The 21,448-nt window shown below is 38.8% G+C and overlaps 1 protein-coding gene across 7 annotated transcripts in view; it reads right to left on the bottom strand.

The window, feature by feature from the left end:
• Positions 1-10,261: 10,261 nt before the first annotated feature.
• LOC134042457 (cytochrome b5 reductase 4) overlaps positions 10,262-21,448 on the bottom strand; it is a 33,329-nt gene continuing 22,142 nt past the window's right edge. For 3 of the 7 annotated variants that reach the window (XM_062489841.1, XM_062489846.1, XM_062489844.1), the window contains exons 11-16: positions 20,769-20,909; positions 19,459-19,611; positions 18,703-18,853; positions 15,710-15,796; positions 14,181-14,345; positions 10,264-13,362 (exon numbers count right to left, since the gene is read on the bottom strand). In XM_062489841.1, the coding sequence (XP_062345825.1) occupies positions 13,308-13,362; positions 14,181-14,345; positions 15,710-15,796; positions 18,703-18,853; positions 19,459-19,611; positions 20,769-20,909 (752 nt within the window). In that variant the 3' untranslated portion in view covers positions 10,264-13,307. Of the gene's footprint in view, positions 13,363-14,180; positions 14,346-15,709; positions 15,797-18,702; positions 18,854-19,458; positions 19,612-20,768; positions 20,910-21,448 lie in introns of all 7 variants that reach the window. The other 4 variants (XM_062489847.1, XM_062489842.1, XM_062489843.1 and 1 more) reach the window with 3 other exon arrangements.

Below are 21,448 nucleotides of genomic sequence, written 5' to 3'. Positions count from 1 at the left end.
ACACAAAGCATAAAAATATAGTAACACTTTGTGTCCAGGGAAGACACCCCAGCTATCAGTCCGGAGGGGGGAAATATAAAAATACACTAGAAAGCTTGTTTCCCAATCTTTGTGACTATGATTAAGTCCTCCATCATGAGCACTGAGAAAGTATCTTCTGGTGAATTGTTGATGGAGTATCCTATCACTGTGCCACATTGTGTGATTTCAAATACTTCTGTCACTTTCCAGAAGGGGGGAAAACCAACCAACAAGTCAGTTATAGGAATAAAATATAATTGAACTCAATTTTCTTACCATCTTCACAGAAGCAACAAGGGCACAAAAGCAACGTATGTCAGGAAAACAAAAGGCTGGAGATACCAGCACAACCAGGTGCTTAAAAACACCTCTCAGATTTTCAAAAACTTACAACTGGTAGCAGAAAAGATACAAACGTGGTGGCTGAACTACTCCCAGTGCTACTAGCTAGCACTGAAACTTGCAGGACTGGTGGCACTATCTGCTGAGAAGCTGACTCAAAGGTTTCCAATGTTGATGGATAACAATGGGAAGAATTTATGTCATGAAAACTACTCATAAGCAAAATACTGGACAACAGCCAAGGAAGATGGAGAAAAGATTGCTAAAGCTGGGAAATACAATGTGTACTAAGTATTAAACAGCAGGAGAGTGAAGGGAGCTAGGGAGTCAGACAATAAACAAGTGACAAGTGGAGCCCTAAATTAATTTAACCAGACAGTAAAAATCATAACAAATTTTGAAGAAGAGTGAAAGGAAAATGCCAAGAGGCTGAAAATTAAATAAAGGTACAGAGAAAGCACAATGGGTTTAAATTGCTTTAATTTAAAAATGAAACCATAGGAAGAACATTTATCATTATACAGGGGCAAAGAGACAAAGAGCTCTCTATCAACCTTCATTCAGCTTCAATTTGGGCAAGTCAGCTTCAAAACACAGGAAAAACCTACTTGCAGCCAGTGTCTGTCATTATTTGAGCCTGATAATAAACTTTTCTATAACACCCTCCCACAGCCACAGTACAGGAGCAGATCGTGTGGAGCCATGGCAGATATTTGAAGGGTCTTACCCAAGCAGTCAATGGCTACATCAGAAACCAAAACCACGTGGCACTGGAAAAACCAGGAGCCAAAAGCAGCTGGCACTTGAGACCATTCTTTCTTGCTGTTGCCTGAGTCTGGCCTACATACTGGCATGGCTAGACTGGTCCTCCCTGAGCAGCATTAGAAGACAACCAGGGCTTTGCAAGTCGTCATTTACAGCTGTGGAGAAGTCCCAGACTCCCGCACGTGTTCCCAGATCCTCATGCCTGTATATCTTCAGAAGCTCTCTGACTAACCAAAGAGAGCTGATTCACTGTTAAGACCCATCCTACAAGAGCTGCTTTGCCTTAGTGGCTTCAGAGACCTGCTATATATGAACGTGCTAACAACTACTATTCCAACCAAGGACTCAGAAACTCACACAGCTTCACTGGAAGTGCAGCTGTCTTCTCAATGTAGATATGTGGTGTTGTGGGTTAACCTGGCAGGCAACTGAGACCCACATAACTGCTCACTTGCATACCCTTCCAACCTTCAGTGGAGCAGGGTAAGAGGAAAGGAAGAGGAAAAACAAGATAAATAGTGTTTAATAACCAAAGGGGAAGTGGAAGAAGAAAGAAAACAAACTGAACCAAACCAAAACAATCACTCACCACCTCCCATGAGTGGACTTACGCCAGCCATGAGGGGAAAAAAAAAAAAAAAGAAAAAAAAGAGGGCTCATCTCCCTAAACACCCTCCTGTCCATTCTGTTGCTGTGCATGACATTATATGGCATGAAATATCCTTTTGCTTAGTTTGGGACTTCTGCCTGATTGTGCCCTCCCCACCCTCAATCTATTCCCTGGTAGGGGTGGACATGAAGAGTGAGAAACCAAGGCCTTGATGCTGTGCAGACACTGCTCGTCTATAGCAAAAACAGCAGTGTGTTAGCACCACTCTGTGGTCACAAACCCAAACAAAGCACCATATCAGCTGCTATGAAGACAATAAAGTGCATTCCAGTCAGGATCAGTTCAGGGAAAGTGCAGGGAAAGATGGGAATCACTGCCTAGTGGAAACATGTCTGTTTGCAATTAAATGAAACATCCACTGTAGAAGCCCCCTCCTGTCCTTCTCGCCCTGATATAAGCAGGAGTGAGATGAACAACCTACACTTGATTTCTGGGTAGTCAAGGAAAGTGAATCATGCATCTCACTTTCCTGTCACCCCACTATACATAAAGGTAGAACAGCTTCCTGTTCACTGATACTTTTGTTTGAAGGCAGATCAACAATGGCAATTACTGAAAAACCAAACATGCAGAGTGGAAGAAATTGCTTTTCCTACAGCATACTTGATGAGGATTGTCCCAGTTTTGAGACACTCATAATCAAAAGCTGAAGGAAAAATTCAGGCTCATACACCATGTGATAGCATGCAAATTACATTGCTATGCAACTCCTGAAGAGGTGTTTAAGTTCAAATCTTACCTTCCTGAAAGGGGAGAGTAATACTAGGTTTATTTCTAGATGAGCCCTGCTGTTATAGATGTCATAATTTAAAAAGGAATAGGGTATGTTGCACAGCTTACAATTTTCCCATCCCAAGCTCGGGCTTTTCAGTTATTAGAACAATACACAAAGATTTTCTATCAAACTTAACAGCAAACAGCATTTGTCAATGTCTGCCTGCTGAATGTGATCATTTATCAACCAGCTTAAGGGACAGTGTTTGGGTACTGCCTAATGTATAAGGAATGTCAGATTCGTAAATGTCAGAAATAACTAAAGGATACAGCCCACAACAAAAAAGAAAATTTTTGATGGGAGTGTGGAACTAGATGATCTTTACGGCTCCTTCCAATGCAAACCATTCTATGGTTCTATATAAAACCACTGATAAAAACCTGAGTCTTGGCACGTTTTCATTTCTTCAGCCTTTTCTTGCACACATCCCATCTCCTGTCCAGACTGGTCTGTTTTGTACTTACACTTTTTCACTCTGGAGAAGACTGTTAGGATTACAGCTGTGAAGGGAACATGGTAATCAGAGTAATTAGTAGTTAAGTCCTGGGAAAACTGTGACTGCTGAGGATCTACCCCAAGCTAAGGTTAATCTTGTCACTGAAGGCTCACTGAGGACCAGACTGACAGAACAGTGAGCTCCAGCTCAGCAAGATTCAATAAAGACACTTCAACTATTCCACACTACAGGCCAGTGATGACTTTGGAAGAAATATCTCATTTCTAAAGAGGACAGAAAAGACAGCTAAAAAGTAACTTCTTGACAAAGCCATTCTTCAGTGCCAACCTACCAGAGTATGGTTTAAAAGATACTGCATAACAGATAAAGTAACAATTGAAATATCAAGCTGGTGGGTTTCTTAACAGAACTAATGGCAATAGCAGCCAAGTAATTCGTTTTACCAGATATTTCAGAAAGTGACTTCCACAGACAGGATAGGTCCATAGTGCCAGGACAATTTTTTGACAGTAGTCTGCAGAAGCAAAGTCTGAGACATTTGCTCTGTTATGTAAAGTACCTTACCAAGAGTGAGAAGCATAAAAGACAAAGACAGTAATTTGAATAAATATAAGACAGCTTGCCAGGAAATGTAGTTGTTAGGCAAAATAAAGACATTTTGGATCCTTGCAGAGACAAAAAGGTCAATGATCAGGCAGGCAGGACACACAAGATGCTCATCACAGACTTACAGGTCTTTAAAACAGATCAGAATTTCTTGGCAGTGGCAATAAAATAACATACCCATGAATATGTCTGAAGGGAAGATGGTACATATTTTGTAAACAAATCTTCCATCTGTCAGCCTAAACATGCATCACCAGCAGCACTGGCTGCCAATGATCCATGGTTTCGTCTCATCTCACAGTACTAGCAGACACTCTGCTTTAGAAGATGATGTGCACAGACTTTTTTCTGCAAATTAAGTATGTACATTCAGATGCCTGCACTTAGCTAACACAAAAGCTGAAACAAAGGCCCCACACCCCCATCTCCCTGGGGTTCACACAGACAAGCCTTGCAGCTCTCCTTGGGATGAGACAAGTCACTTGCCACCAAATACTGTTTAGAGTCTCGCTCTTCCTAAATAACAGGAATCCCTGCAATAATTAGTTCATTTTCTTCCATAAAAGAAAGGGATAAAGGATTTAAATCACACACTTCTGACAGTGTCTGTGGTAGTTATACCCCTGCAATGCATAACAGATTATTTTCACAGATGAGGTAGATTTTATTAAAATCCAGTTTCAGGATTTGTTTTCAACAGCAATGTAGACTTGAAAAAACTACCATGTTTACAGAAAAAGCAGGGGACACCTGAAACAAATTAGCACTTTGATTAAATTCTGTCTGAGCCAAACATTTTTTGCACAATATGAAGCAAGGAAGGAGAAGACATTTACTGCTCATGTTCATGACAAGAGCCTCCTGCAAGCCCAGATGACAGTGGGGCCTGACCTTGGGCTTGCTGAAACCAAAGGGAAAAAAAGGTAACACTTTGCACCTTGGCACCACCCCTGGGTTTCTGCAGGCATATTACAGAGTTTCATGCTGCTTTCATTTTCTTTTTCAAACACTTCTTTAGCCATCACACTCCCATCTCTAAACACCCTTGTGAACATGTCAGTAAAATAACACCCACTGGTCAAAACATTTACATTTAGCTCATCTGTTTTCCCTGGTTATTTATTTGGCATTTTTTCAAGGAATGCTTTGAAGAATTCTGAAATTGCTGGTTGTATCAAGTTCATGTTCTCCTCAATACCTGTATTTCTCTAGTATGCTGCCATTTCTTCTCTTCAGTGAAGACTGAGGTGAAGAAGAGAGAAGGAATAAAGTGTTTGCTGTCCTTCACATCCACCAACACATGAAATCATCCCAAGCTAGTAATAAGACGGCAGGCATTATTTTCAAGTCCACATTTTCATTAGTGACAGATACTGAAGAGCCCAAGTCAACCTGAGATAAAGAATTGCAGTTCCCATTGTTGTTTCATTCCAGTTTTAACAACCACTCAGGCTAGGCAGTACATTCAGTCCAAGCACAGGCATTCTGTGTAGTCAATTGTGTACTAAAATAGACAGTATCACAGGATCAGCCAGAAGTGAGGTTTTTTCAGTGCCTAGGAGTTCACACTCCAGTCACCAGTGACAAAACTACCGCTAAAACTACTTTCAGCACTTTGCAACACACAAACCTAGGTTGGAAATAAGAGTTCACTCATTGAACTTTATGATCAGGAGCATCTTTTAATTCCAAAGGGATGGATGAGTAGTGGACATAGAAACAGGCTAAGCCAATTGTACCTCAAATTGCTTTTCCAAGGGTGTGATGCCAAAGCATCTGCTGAGGTACCTGACATGTAGGCTGCAGCCATATTTGGCCAGGCCCATCTCTTGCTGAAACCAGTGTGCAAGAAGTGTGGGCCTGACAAACCTTCCATCATACAGAGCAATGAGTACAGTAACAGCTGCTCTGCAAATGTATTAAGAAATGTTTGCTTCCAGCAGGAACAGGACAGGCAGCTTTGCTGAGCAGCTGCATTACCTGTCTTCTTTGGGCTAATGGGAGCACTCTTAACAAGCCTCAGAGAAAGATCTTCTCTGCAACAGTGCTGCCTTGGAGGATGCTCTTCCCAAGAAGTTTCCCATCTTTCTACCAAAACCTTAGACTTGCCCTTGGCTCCCAAGGCGTTTGTGCCACTTCACTGACAGGATGCAGCTCCCAGCCTGCATGACTAGGGAACACAGAAGTAGGCTAAACCAGTGGTTCCCTGCATGCTTTTGCATTCTTGGCTTCCTGGCAAAGCTCCCCAGCAGCTGCTGGACAAGGGATGGCCATCAGTTTTCCATTCTGTGGGAACAAGTATTCAATTAATGAGAGAAATATTACAAGACTGAAGCATCTTCACTATACCAATTTTTAAAGTCTATATCTATATTTAAATCTGAGTGAGAGCAGAAGGGCAGGAGTGAGGATAAAAGAGGAATGTCCTGCAGAAGCTGTGCCCTCATGGAAGACCAGCAAGGTCAGAAAACCCAATCAGAGTGATACTGACCCTGCTTCACAAGGGATCTTTCTGCAGTCATCTCCAATGTCTAACAGTAATGAAGTAACCCCTGCACCTGAGTGATGGATTTATCCTGCTCTCCTGTCAAGCAGCACACATTAAGAGACACTTTCAAATAACCTCAATTCTCGGGGTCATGATCTGTCAGCTCCTTTCTCAAGTTGTGTGAGCATCCCAACACACAGTTCACAAGCATTGTTGCCATGCTTAGAATTTGATTAAGAACTTTACCAAGAGGAGATTCCACTGCATTAAAAATTGTATATAATATTTTTAAATTATATAACTATTATTTACTGAGTAAAATTCCACTGTCTTTGGTTCTCACTGTACACAGCCTAACAAGATACAAATTCTGGATTTCCCTCACACTCCTTCTCCCTTGAGTACATAAAATTTATTTGCTAACAGTGCCATGATACCAGTCTATTTGAAAGGGCAAATAAAAGCAAACACACTTTCACTTAGGAAGCTGTCTGAACTGCTAAAACTGCTGCATGTCATTAGAAGTACAACTGTGCACGGAATACAAACAAAAATTGCATCCTGTGTCTTTTTCTGTAGAATTTATTAATCTGAGACATACTGTGGTCTTATTATTTCCCTGTTTTATTAAATGTGACGTTGTTCTGTTGGCTTTATTCCCAGTGAATGGAATCTGAATTAAGTGATGTTCCAAACCACCCATGGCATGGTCCATCAGTCCAGCTAATTTCTCTCTTATGCTGAGAAACATTTTCATTGTTATGGTAACTATACAGCTGTTACAGAACTGGGGTAAGAAATCAGTTTCCGTAATTATTTCTCAATTCCTCAGATCCAAGGAACTCCCGCTTATTCTGCTATATCTACATATGTTTTGGGGAGCACAGATATTCACTGATGACTGAACCTCTTTACAGCCACACCTGAAGAAAAAAACCATATCTGCCACTGTCAAGAAGCCCACACTTCACTGTAGAGGAGATGAATCCCTCCGAAGACATCTCTGAGGGCGCCCTGCCATCTCCTTTGAGATAAGAAAAACTACTTGCTTAGAATGACTTATGTTAGAAAAAAAATGTTAGCTCTTCTTTTTATCTTTTTAGAATATTATTGGTTAGGTTTGATTTTTTATAATTGGTTGTTCCAAAGAAAGAAAGATAATGTAGTTGGCCAAAATGTGTTAACCCTGTTTTCCATTGGTTTACTTGTGATCCCCCAAACCCTATAAAAGTACATGTGTGATCCCCCATCTTTGGATTTGTAGCCTGACCCCTTCATGGACGATAATAAAGCCTGTGGAAAAAGTCTGAGCTGCTCTCCCGGTCTTTTTATGCCGGCTGGTAACTACAGGTTTCTGTGAGAAACCATGAAGCTGAGTGCCTGAAAGGCCAGCACTCACAAACCTTGGAACTTTCCCCTGCCCGACAACAACTGGGCAGGGGACACAACAAAAAGTTACACTTCACACTGTCAAAGGGGTCTCAGCCATACGCAGAGCGGCAAGGTGATGTGCATTTTCCATGTTCATGGCATAGGATAGTTTTCAGAGTTGGACTAGAGAAACTAATACAGAGAATCATAACCAGGCACCTGAAAGAAAAAAGGAGTTCTGGCGCTTTCAGCTTATGTGTCAGGTCAGGTTATATAAACACCTTTTAAGACTTAAAATATGCTGCCATAAAGAGTCTACTCTGCTTTTATTCATTCATCTTGTTGAATGGCTATGGGGAGGCAGCAGGTGAAGATGACCTTACTTAAATCTCACACCAACTGTGTTACTGAGGAGCAAACTCCACTGCTCCAAACAGTCCAAGCTACCAGAGGTACTGGATGCACTTTTCAGCAGTGGCTCAGCCTGCCGTGGAGGTAGGAGATGGCTCTTTCCTAAGAAACACATGACTACTGCTCACATTGTGAGCACTGAGGCTCTTTGTGCCTCCTAGAGTTAGTTTCTGTGCCACAGCATTTAGGTACCTACCTTCAGGTTCCTAATTTTTAGAAGTCTTCCCCACAAAATTTAACACAGTCACATTGTATTACACCCTCCTTTCTCTCTCCTTGTCCTGGTCTAACAGCATCTGTGAAGACCTCTCACCACTTAGAGCACTGATATATGAATGGATCATTGAAGACAAGAAGATTTTGGGCAGAAGCCCCTAAATTATAACCTTCCTGGACATAATTTCTTTCACCTTCCATGCAGCTGACATTTAGACCTGTAACATTTTGGAGTATGCATCAGAGTAGGACCTCCCTGGATTCTCCATGAACACCATTCAGGGTGTAGTTTACACAACCTTAACTGAAGCAGATGACTCTTCTCTAAAATTGTTTCTTCTACACCTTTTATGGAGCTGGTGCTCAGACTTTTACTTTGTGCTCTGCACTGGCCTTCATTTAATCAAGGACACAGTTCGAAGCAGAGATAAACAAGACCAAAAGGGAAACAAGATGAGTCCCTCCTCCCCATCCTGAGCTGGTCAACTGGTTTAGCAACTTTCTTCCCCTTTACTGGGAATGAGCCAGGCACCACTTCTCACTTAGTGAGTAGAAAGGTAATATCACGCTGTACTTGAACTAACATACCTGTTTTTATGGACATTGGTAAAAGCTTCTCTTGTATGACTACAATTCGAGCAGCATGAAGTCACTTATTCTTCTACCACATAATGTCAAATGTTTTCCCCTTCCTCCATTTTCTGCCAGGTAAATATCTTTTTATCTTTTGCAAGTTGATTCAAAATTCTTGTTTTACTTGCTTTGAAATCCACAATAAGTGGCTCTTCCTTACCTCATCTCACTGTATTCTAAACTGATTCCTTACTTCAAACAAAATAAAATATTTCCAACAGGATCAGGTTTTCTATGTGAAGATGCAAATACACACAGGATTGCCAGCAGGTGTATTTCAGTTAGAAATGTTTGCAAGTTGCTGACAAAATCCACATTCCTCTTTTACCTCTACATGCCCAATCACCAATTACAGAATCAATAAATCCCTTGAGAAGTTACAAAACACACAAGGCAAGTGTATTTCTCATGGTTAAATGCAGAAAGATATGCAAGTTTGAGAGGAACATTCTGGCACTTTAAGGTTTAGGACCATCACATGCATCCTAGGGAGCTCCTCACTCCCTTCTGGGGCATCCAGTAGCAGCTCCTGGCAGATGCCAGATGCTCAGGCTTAGCAGCCAGCATGGACTTGACACTTTTCTACACCTACTAGAATTTTTTACCTGTGTTGCCACAGCAACTCAGCATGTCCAGTTTGTGTGAAGACAGTAATGTGTTTCTATGGGAACTAAGCACGCAGGCCTACCCTGAAATTTCAGTTGGGAAAACATGAAATTTATCCAATAACAGGAAAATCAAAGAATGAAAGGCAGGTAGTTAACTAACAGAATCTGTACTGTGTACAGAGAGATAACCACAGAATATTTACTTTGGCCAAGAACTAAGTAAATTTGGACTCTGACTAGAGTGTTAAGCTCCTGACCACACACTCTAGGACAGCTCTGTAAAAATATAATTTTTTTCCCCTCAGTGATTGGCAGCTTTAATATTTCTAATATCTGTTCAAGAAGTTGAAAGCCCGTGGTACAGAGTTCGGGGTTTTGTCCATACTTTTGTCCAAATTTCTCCAGACTAGCCTAGGAAAATTACACAACCCCTTTGCCAAGCATATTTAAATATGTGCAGAATACAAAATGAAGTAAGCTTATTCTTGCTGTTGTTTGCGTGAAAACAGCTATTTTCATAGGACCATTTAAGGTAAGATCAGGAAAATCATAAAACTACTAACTCTTTAGGTGTACAGATATATATTTAAAACAAACATATACAGGAAAAACCTGAAGACAGCTAAAAAACAAAATCACCAAAAAACCTAGCCCTGCTTTCACAGTACTATTTCTTTACATCACTGGTGATCAAAGACCTAGATATTGAGACACATTTAGGCATCAAACTGGGCTTCAGATCTATAGAAAACATTGTCTGACAGGCATAAATGGAGGAAAAATAAACAGACAAAAATTATGCTGTTTATAGGCCTGGCTTGCCACTGAACATCTCAAATGGCCCTTGGCACCCTTAATCCCACCTCCAGCACAGCTGAACCAACTCTCAAGACTGGCACAGGCTGTGCTGATTTGACTTCTAGTGATTACAAAGAGCATGGAAACATAGCTCTGCCACAGGCAGCTCATTTTAGACAAGTTGTTTTCAAACAAAATCCTGCTCTGGGGAGATGAAATAGACAGAAAAAAAACCAAAACACTGAACTGTAAGGTGTTTAAAATTTTATGATTTTTTTTCCTGTCATTTTATCCCTTGCCCCTTAAGCATGTAATAGTACAAAAAATGAAAGAGCGGGAAAGTGTCTTGACAAAAACAGTCATGGTACTTCCAATATCATTCTACAAAGGAAAAAATAGGTGTAAGGAAGTACTTACACGAGCAGAGATAATTGTTTCGAGTGTAAAACATTTTTATATTCATCTAACCACAGAACACAGTATTAAGAAATGTACTGGGAGCACTCAACTGAGTATTTTAGGTACTTAGTTTCTCTTGCTTGTTTTGTCACAGTTTGCTGTGTGATACACCTTTATCAGCACCAGAACACAGAAAACTTTCAGGAATCACAGAATCATTTAGGTTGGAAGGGACCTTTAAGATCAAGTCCAGCCTTTGAACAATCACCACCTTGTCAATTAGACCATGGCAGTAAAGTGCCATGTCCAGTTGTTTCTTGAACATTCTATTGGATGGTGACTCCACCACCTCCCTGGGCAGTCCATTCCAATGCCTGAAAGCCCTTAAAGAAATGCTTCCTGATGTCCAGTCAGAACCTCCTCTGGTGCAGCTTGAGATCATGCCCTCTTGTCCTGTCACTGGTTGACTGGGAGAGGAGGCCAGCCCCCACTTGGCTGCAGACTCCTTTCGGGCAGTAGTAGAGTGAAAATGTCTGAGCCTCCTCTCCAGGCAAACCACCTCAGCTCTCTCCTACGCTGCTCTTCACAGGACCGAGTCACCCTCCAGACCTTTCAGGAGCCTTGTTAACCTCTTTTAGACTTGGTCCAGCATCTCAATGTCATCCCTGTAAAGAGGCCCAGAACTGGACACAGAACTCACCATTGCAGCGTACAGGGGGGCAACCCCTGCCCTGGTCCTGCTGACCACACTATTGCTGATACAGGCCAGGATGTCATTGACCTTCTCGGCCAACTAGGCACACATTGGCTCATGTTCAGCCACTTTCAAACAGCACATCCAGGTCCTTTTGCACTGGCTGCTTTCCAGTCAAAATGTTTTGTGCCTGCTTGATCACACTGCCAGCAATAAAGGTCAATTACAAGAAAAAAACTGACTGCCAGCAGTTCCATTTTAACAGCAGCATTAAGGCTGGGATGATTCCTAATGCAAGCAGCCAGACCATGAGCATTGCTGCCTTCAAAAAACACTTTCACTTGATTTTAGATGCTCAGCCTGGTGGCCATCACTTTAGGAATGTATTATAAAATTTGTAACCTGCAACGAGTCTTTCAGGTATTAGAACAGTATCAATAAAACTTAAAAGATACACTTCAGGCATTTTTAACAAATTGTATCATATCTAGATTAGCAAGTTGAAGCAATGTCAAATGACCATTTTTGCTGAGCTACTCAAACAAAGGGCTGTCTGGAGTAATAACAGAACTATTAAAAACTCCAAAGGATATCTGAGGCTTTTAGAAGTACGACAATTAATCCTAAATTACATCTGAAAAACCCTCAAAGTGCCTAAGTTTTGAGAGGCAGTCGTGGGGAAAACAAACAACTCTGCTTATCTCAGCAGAAAGTTGACTTTGGAACTTTGAAAAGCGTCCCTCCACTTAACTCCACTAAAGATACCAAATTATGACTTCTCTCAACTACCGACTTCTGAAAAAACTTGTGACCTATGGGCAACAAGTGACAACCAGACCTTTTTCAAACATCAAGTCAAATAAACTGAGGAGGGGCACTGAAGAGATGACAGTTCAGTTAAGCATAGCCAGTCACTCTCAGATAGCTCTTTTAACCTTTTTAAAGGGTATCATTAAGACATTTTTCATTCATGCATGAATGCCACAACTACAAGTCTTGCTTCTTAGGAGGAAGAAATGTCCACTCAACACAACAGGAAGACATGAACAGAACTAGATGTCACACAAAACAACACCTACATACACTAATGACAACATCTAGAAGGTGAGTAGCTGCTTTACTGCTTTTTTCTCCAAAATACTATTTGGCTGCAGATTACTGCCTAATGATAACACATTTTTAATACTCCATATTTTAATGGAGTAAAAAAAACACACTGATGGAAATAACTTCATTTAATACTAGTTCAACCTGTCAAATATTTTTAAGTATTTCTGTGATCCTGACCCTGGTATCTGTGCTGTCAGGTTTTTATCTTGAGACTGTGCCATAACAAAGGATGCCTGACATCAGTTACGTGGTAATACGGGAAGTTTTGGGGGAGACCAAGACTCCATGACTCTGAGCTCTCAGCTGAAGTACTAAGCTTGTGGAAACCTTTCTTTATAAACATTTAAATGAAAATACAAAAAACTTTGCAGAAATCCATAAAGTAATGTAATTTTTTTAATCTGATGTGTATTTTATATTTTACCAAAGGTACTTTTCTTCTTTGTTTACAAAGCCAGAAATGTATCTGGGTCACTTGCAAATCAATGAGAGACATCAGATGAAAAGAAAAATTTTTCAATGACCGATTACCTGAGTTACAGTGCAATTTAATTTCAGACAGTATTGCTCTTTGGACTTTTTACAGTAAGAAATAATAAGCTTTATCAAGTCAAAACCATAATCAGAGATTTTGTAAATCTAAGAATTCTCATGAACCAACAACATGAAACACCTGACACAACGTATACCTCACTTTTTGCTTGCCTCTACAATAAATTAATACCCTGGATGAGTTAAATATTAGCAAAAATATTTACAAAAAGAAGATAAAACACAGTATAAAACTTTTTTTTTTTTCAAAGATATGCATCTTTCAAGAAACAGTTTGGTACCAAGAGTGAAATTTCAAGTCATACAAAATTGTTTCTCACTTATTTAAATTCATGAAGATAAATAAATAACACTGAATTATACAAACAAACATTGATATTCTCCTATGGGTTTATGCAGTAAAAGCGTGTATCTCTTCTTGGGAGTATCCAAGATCCTTCAGATATCTGAAAGTCAGAAATCAAGTTGGCAATATTAATATTTGGAACTCAAAACCCACCACAGACACACATGAAACAACTTCAGCACCACTTCCTTGTCTTTATTCAGACACGCACATTCAACTTTACCCCTGCAAATACATTCAGAAAACAATCAATGCGTGGGAGCTCAGATATACTACACAAACTCTTTGGGTAATGAAAACTATTTCTAAATATAAATACAAGTATCATGTCAATTACCTCAGATCAAGAGGCAGCATAATTATTGGCTAATACACACTGACTTTCAGTAGGACTGCAGAATTGCAAATGACACCATATTGGTTCAATATTTTGAAGCCAGGCAAGAGAAATTTAGAGGACCTTTTATCATAAAACATGCATAAAAAACCAAGATAATACTATGTACAGACACAAATAAATGCATTGATTTAAAAAATAATTGAGAAAAATGCTTCTGATAGAACAACTCTTTTGAACTTTACTTCTGTAACTTAATTTATCAAGCTAACACCACCAAAGAAAGCTTATTTCCTTTTCCAGCTTTTCTATGAACATCAAATTAAAAGCAGCATTTAAAGCCTTGGGAAAAATGGTCACTGTTAAAAAGTTGCTTTTGGAAACTTCTGGACAACTAACTCATGAAACTTGCATATTGCTGATACTTACTTAGCTACACATAAATATATAAATATACTCAAGTATGGTGCAAGGCAGGTTTTTTTTCATTCCATTTTAAAAGACTACCAAATCAGAAACACTACAGCTGATCAAATTTTTAAAACTTTCTCACCTCCCAGTTCATTATTTAAAATACTCACTGTACTCCTTGTTCTGTAAAAGGTGCTGGACCACAGATGCAGACAAGCACTTTGGAGTCTCCTCTGCTTCTTTTCACAAACTCAGAGAGAAGAGATGAAGAAATCTTCCCCTGTTTACCTATCCAGTTTTTTGATGGTTGTGAAAGAATGAATTGAACCTCAAACCTGGTAAGCAGAAGAGTATTTCATAAATATTACCTCTGATTAGAAATTTGCTACACAAAATGCTAGTGACCAAGACACTGATGTTTCCTATGATTATCTTCCTGTTCTGCTCAACTGCCCACTGCAGCATCAGATCTCACAGATGTTTAGTCATCCTTACTAATCAAGTCAGTCAAATCACCTCCAATATTGCCTATTTATTTAGCCAAATCTTTCAGTGTTAGAAATTCCAGCTATTTCATTTCCAAAAACCCCAGCTGGCACCAATTAAGATACCTAAACACAGATTTTACTGCTTCCATTAGTCACTATACACAAATGTTGGTGTAGCTCAATACACAAGCAATGAGATAAGAATGCTTTGCTGAACTTGTGAAAATGTCAGTACAACTTCAGTAATGAGAAAATACTCATTACTGAATGTTGGTTTCAAAAACTCACACACAGAATAGTAACTGAGTAAAGACCAAGTACTTCTCTATCTGAGGCTCCTACAGAAAGGGAGAAAAGGCTTTTACTGTAAATTTGCACAATGTCTAGACTACAAAGCTTTGAATGTGCCAGACATCACCAGGGTATGAAATAGTATTGATTTTTCACTGCAGTGTTGTGAAGGAACAAATGGTTTCCTACTGAGGAAGAATTCAACTAAGAATTAACCAAAACATATTTTTATCACATAAAATCTAAGCAGTGACAATTTATCTAGTGGTAACAGCAAGGGAACTGAAATTAAAGGGTAACCAGATAATCCCGTGTCTCCTGACAGAACTATGGCCTGCTGAATTAAGTTAACATTACATGTGCACTACTCGCATTTTAATCTGCAATTACATTGTAACTAAGGGCAAAATGCAACAATTATTACAAAAAAATTAAAGAAACAAGCCTATTTAAACTTTGAATTTCTACATAAACATTTTCATAACCAATGACACCAAAAAGATATTTATAAGACTTCTCTAAATTCAGAATGTTTCTCATGTGGTACATTCTCCTTTTCTCTCTCTTCTGTGCATAACTGTGTTTTCTATTGTTAAGGCTAAGGCAAATTTTCTTCTGCATCAAAAAGCTTCTCAGTTTTAAAAATCATCTCATCTAACATACCATCTCCAATAACCACCTATTAAACACTGTATATCAAATACCTGGCTTCCCATGGGACCTACAGAACATAACAGCCTCTGCTATCCATCTGTGAGCAATGGATCTCCTTCCATTCCCTAGGTCTCATAATATTCTTAGCTAAGAGCTTACAGAATCAGAATCTGTCTTGTGCCAAAGCTGCACAGTTAGTCTAAGTTCCAAGACTTTTTCTGTACAGAGAGATGTTACAAGTTGTTCTCCACAAGACTCGCAATTACCTTTCATCTTTAAGAGCTAATTGCTCTAGCTGCTTTCTCCAGAGTATGTCATCCTCGGTTTTGTTGAAGAAGATCAGCTTCACTGTCCTTAAAAAAACAAAACAGAACAAAATTTGAAATTAAATGTGGATCGTTTCTGTTAAAGAATCAGAACTTAGTGCATCATACAAAAACTTTTTACCTATATTTTTTGTTTTCTCCAGTGGCATTATAAGTCAAAATGAGACACACTGAACAAACTTTGGAAAACTTGCATGGTATAGACAAAACAGCCCCAAATCAGCTATGCTACATCTTTAAATACTAATTTCATCTTATTCAGAAACTAGAATGTGCCAGAATCCTTACATGCTTCCCAGGGCCCACTTCTCTGAAAATATGGAAAATAAAACCCACTACACTAAAGTAGTGCTCTAAATGGTGTTGAGGTGCACCACAGCATCAAGTGCTACTCAGGTGGGGGGAAAAAAAAAAATCAGTAAAAAATGCATAGGAAAGCCATGCATTTTGTTCATTGGGCACAAAAGCAGAAACTGGTTATTTGGAGAATAATGTTTTGAGACACCCTTACTGGTGTCTACTCCCCAGGATGGACAAATGTATCTGCAGCAGTTCTGATCAGTACTCAGCACTATAAAGAATAGAAAATTACAAACTTGGAATAAACTGGTCCTAGTCTTGCTGGAAATAAAGGAGAACACAACTAAAATGAAGAAGTGGAAATTTAGATATGGTCCCCACCAGTAAAGCAAAGCTGGTTGACAGAATGATGACAAAAATTTAGGCAACAAATAAGAAGCTTCATCAGCTCTTTGTAAGGAAAGAATGAATCTAACGTACTGGAAACTACTTCAAGGGACGTAGATTTTAATGAACTTAAAACACTGGTATGGAAGGTCTTATGTAAGACTGCTCAGAAAGAGGAGTTAGAGACCCTTAAAGGATTTTAACACTGAGGAAGAAAACAAGACAGAAAGTTTAAAAATTACCTTCCAAACAAGAAAAATGGTGAAAGTGGGATACTGTATTAAAAGTGAATATGAGAACAGAGTGGTAACTGAAGAATGAAAAGCTGGAGACAAAGATACAACTATCAAGAAGAATCAAGAATAGATTACAAGCATCCTACACTTGAGGAAAGCATTAGCCCCCTACCTAGTGTTTAGTGCCTTTGTGCCTCAGTCATCTTTAAGAAACATACCCACCTGACTGGAGTTATACAAAACCAGAAAAAGGAGCAGAAAAACCTCATCTGAAAAAGGAAGTGCAGAGGACCAATATTCTTTTATAGTTAATACTTTGGCCAAATACAATTTGGCCTGTAAGAGAAGAAACAAGGCTGAAGAAAGAGCATCATGACTTGATGCACAAAAGGATAGTGCAGCTATGAAGGGAACAAATTGTTTTGCCCATTTACAGTAGGCAAGAAATAGACTTACAAGATAATAGGCAGACTTTGTCTAGACAGTAAGAATGAAAATCCAATTATCCAAGCCCATTACAGCAAATGCTACCCAGGGAAGCTGAAGATTTTCCAGCGTTCGCAGTGCAACCCCAGAGGTTCAGCAGCACTCACCCAGAACTCCAGACAGAGGTTGTTTTGGCACCCTCAGGTGACAAGTCTGTTATTGTAAAGATTATTGCTTAGCTTTCTGCAATTTGTGCTCTAGCACGGGCAAACTAAGCTTATGGATAGTTACTTTGCAAAGCAAGATAATTCTATGCAAACTGTATTTATATTGCTCATATATCCATATATATATATACACACACACACACACACATATGTATCTCACACAGATAAACACACATATATTAAAGACACCCTGGTAGTACTTTCCCAAAAAATAAATTAAGGGTTAAAGATCAAATATAAGGCAGAGGAACAAAACTGCCTAGAACAGTCAGAAAAGCAAAGCTTTTAAGAGTCTGCATATAAATAGAACTTGTCTCAGTTCAAGTCGCTCCAGCACCTAACCAGCCTCCACAGCAAGAGGGAAAAATTAATTTACTTTCACTAGTAAGGAAACTGATGCTGCTGCACCCGAAACTGAGTTCCCATAAGAAATTGTGATGAAATGAGCTAAACATGTGTTCCCAAGCACTTTGTCTGTCATATGACAGACTCATCCTGTGGCTTCACAAAACCAGTCAACCACTTCTTATCTGCTACTGACAATACAGGACATTTTGGAAGAGCCAAATAGCAGAGTCTTTCTGCTCACAAAGCAGGATTATTCATAACTGCTAAAATATAATATAAGAATAGTATCTGGATTTAGACACCTTTTTTTAGAAACAAACCTTTTCAGTCTGTGTCATCCTCTGCAGCTTTAGTATGAAAATTAGTGTACAATTAATTCAATTAATCCATGTTTCAAAAGCAGAAGTATCAGTTCTGCAGTCACAAAGGACACAACAACCTGCTCCCTTAAGAACAAGTAATGCTTTCTTCTGTAGATTTTACAAAGAGTACAGAATGCATATGCAATACACACCTTCTCATAAATTTGAATGTACTTAATGTTTTACTTATGTAAGTGACATATAAATCTTCTGGGAAAACTGGAACTCATCTGAGAACAATGTGTTACTGCTGCTTAGCAGGCAAAAACCACTAGTTAACTATTCTAACGTATCACAGAGAAGCTGCAAGTAAACAGTTGCAGCCCTCTTCAGTCCAAAACTCAGTATCTACATTACAGCATTTCCATACAAACAACAACAAAAAAGACACTCCAACGGGAAGCTGATTAAAAAAAAAAAAAAAAAGCTCCTTGAAGTTTCTATTCAGTGAGCTCTTCTGTACCACAACTAAAATTCAAAATACGAATCAGTCCATTACATTGATGGTACCCAATTAGCTTCTAACAGACTCTTCCCCTAAAGCACACCAGTTTTTTGGTGCAAGTTGAAGAAAAATGCTTTCATACCATTTTATTCTGTTAATTGTTTTAGTACACTGAAGCTTGTGTGTCAAGAAGTCCACATACCTGAGACAGCTAACTTCAGTCAGAGCAAAATTCAGCAGCTTAACCATTGGTGTGAAACCTGTGCCTCCTGCCAATAAAAGGAGATCTTCTGAAGTTTGAACTTTTGACTTCTTGAAGTTGCCTTCAGGATTGCTGACAGAAATATAGTCTCCTTTATTTAAAAAGATTTAAAAGTAAACATTAATTTTATGAAAACAAGCTAATTAGCATTCTGACTTTTAAAGGCCATTTCATATTACCTTCATCTCTGTAATATTAGGGTTTCTTTCAGAAAGGTACTATACACTTCATATAAGGATCATTCTTGTTAAAAGAACAGATGCACAAATAAAATGTTTTTTCTTGATGGAATTTACACAATGTGAGTACACAAACATTTGCAAAGTCAGTGCTAAAAATCTACCTCTGTATCTGAAATTGAAAAGGAAGTGCATCCTAAGTCCCACAAAAAAGACCCACTTTCTTTATGCAAAAGTACAAGAAGTTCTCAGAGCATACGACACCAAAACCATCAACTATGATGTGTGGTACAATTTACATACATCACTCAGGAGACAGCTTTCTGCAATGGACAGCATCTAGCTACAGTCAGGACAAGCCTTTACATTCAGACAATGGAGAATAAGGTTTAAAAGAAGTTTTAAGTAAGTCCCGATTAAAGGGAAACAATGAGAACATCACAAAAGTCCGACAGCGAACCTCTAAAAATAATGCAATTGTTGCAAAACCAAACACAGCCCCTCACCATATATTTACCAATTTGTAGGTGGTCAAGTGCCTGTGTGAACAGTCCATGGGAATAAATTTTAATCATTAAATATATATGCACACCATCCTGGCGAGGTGGTTCTTGGAAATCCAATGACAAAAAAGGCAACACAGGTGTGTATGGTTTTACTACCTCTGTCCCTAGAGAGTAGACAGAAATAAAGCTCAAATAGTATGAAAAGTACTCTACATCCAGGTACTACAAACAAATGCCAAAATAAACAAAGTGTAAATAAATAACCTGATATATACTATAAAACCCATGCTTTTATGCAAGTTATGACTTTCCACTGCACCAGTTTTTATTACAGAACTGAAAGCCTTCTGCTTCCAGTTAAAAACTTGAGTATGTTATTTCCATGCTACTTAGCAATTCAGGACACAGCATGAAAATATCTTGAGTCATCCCCAAAGAATACGAAAATCTAAATATTTTCATTAGTTTTCAAGTACGAGAACTTGATTTATTCTAAATTTTTAAAGCAGATTTTTAATACTGCACAATTACATTTTCTCGCAGTATAACTTCAAAAAGCTATTGTATTATAATAGGATCTCAAGAGCTGAACACTAGTAAATTATTAGGAAGGGAGGAGCAGGAGGTCAATACAATTCTCAATTAATGGATGTTTAAAAATTCTTCTGAGAAGTCTCTGCTATGTACACTGCAATCCAAGTACAGTGACCAGTATAACTATTAATATGCAAATTTTAAGAAGTACTCTTTAAAATAGTCAATGGGGTATTTCTTTGCCCTTCTATTTTCTTTTTTTAAGGTTTTACAAAATTTTGAACAGCTCACAGAAGAAAAGCACATGTGGTTTTCAAGACACATTCCTCTCACATTATTATTAATATTGCACAACCAGAGTGTAAAGCAGTGTTACCATGACTACTATAAACCCCTCAGAAGAAGGGGAAAAAAAACCAAAAAAATTGCATCAGTACCCTCCTCATTTCCAAAAAGCTGCAAACTAAAAGGAACTGACTAATGATACGTAAGACATATACAATAATCTTCCCACACCTCAAAGATGAATAGCTCTGCTTTAGTGTTTCTAAAGGGAGAGTTGACAGTAGAGACAATAAGGTCACCAGTAAATGCCTGCCATATCAATAATTAGCTTGCCATTAGTATTAATCCAGTCAGTTCATTATCAAGCACTGATTGTAATCCTGAAAGCAGAGACTTGCTAACAACAACCAGGGAATTACTGGCCATGGACTTTGCAGTTTCCCAATACTATGAAAAGGATTTATGTAAATACATCCACTACTACAGTCTCAATTTGTCTCACCTGCAATAATTTGTTTGAGGTAAACATGTTGTCCAGCGGGAACACGGAGATGCGTGCCCTTAGGCAACATTAGGCAGAAGAGTCTGGTGTCATGGGTAACTTCAGTCTTAGAAACCAACTTGCATTTTCTGTAGAACAGCCCTAAAAACATTTTACTTGTTAGTTAAGTCTCAATCTGTCGTTCTGTTATTATAGATCTTTCAATAAGAGAGACAAATGTGTGTATTTCACTGTAGACTTACAAAAAGACAATAGATGCTTCTTGTATAATTACTCATAATAATTTTTATAATTCTGCAGAGAACTGAGAGAGTTTGGGTTGTTCAACCTGGAGAAAACTCCAGGGAGCTTAAAGGAGCTTTCAGCAGAGAAGATGATGATGAGTAATTTTTCCTTCTCTACCTTTAGAAGAGCATTTTTTTAGCTAGGCCTTTGTTTCAGCACTGCAGGATTTTAGCTCCAACCTGGAATAGCAGTGTGATCACAGCAGCACACTGCCTAAACAGGTTTGTAACTAAAGGGAACTTTCATGGGCTATTAGGTACTGGCATTATCTAAACTTCATACATCCAAACCAAGCCAAATCATTTAAAAAAAAAAAAGGCAGAATCCCACCATGTCATTTGTCATCTTCAATATAGAATTTGTGACCAGTCCCAGTGGATATTTTTATGTAATGC

This window comes from Cinclus cinclus, chromosome 3, assembly GCF_963662255.1.
Source record: "Cinclus cinclus chromosome 3, bCinCin1.1, whole genome shotgun sequence".
NCBI lineage: Eukaryota > Metazoa > Chordata > Aves > Passeriformes > Cinclidae > Cinclus > Cinclus cinclus.
This window is presented reverse-complemented; position numbering and strand designations above follow the sequence as displayed.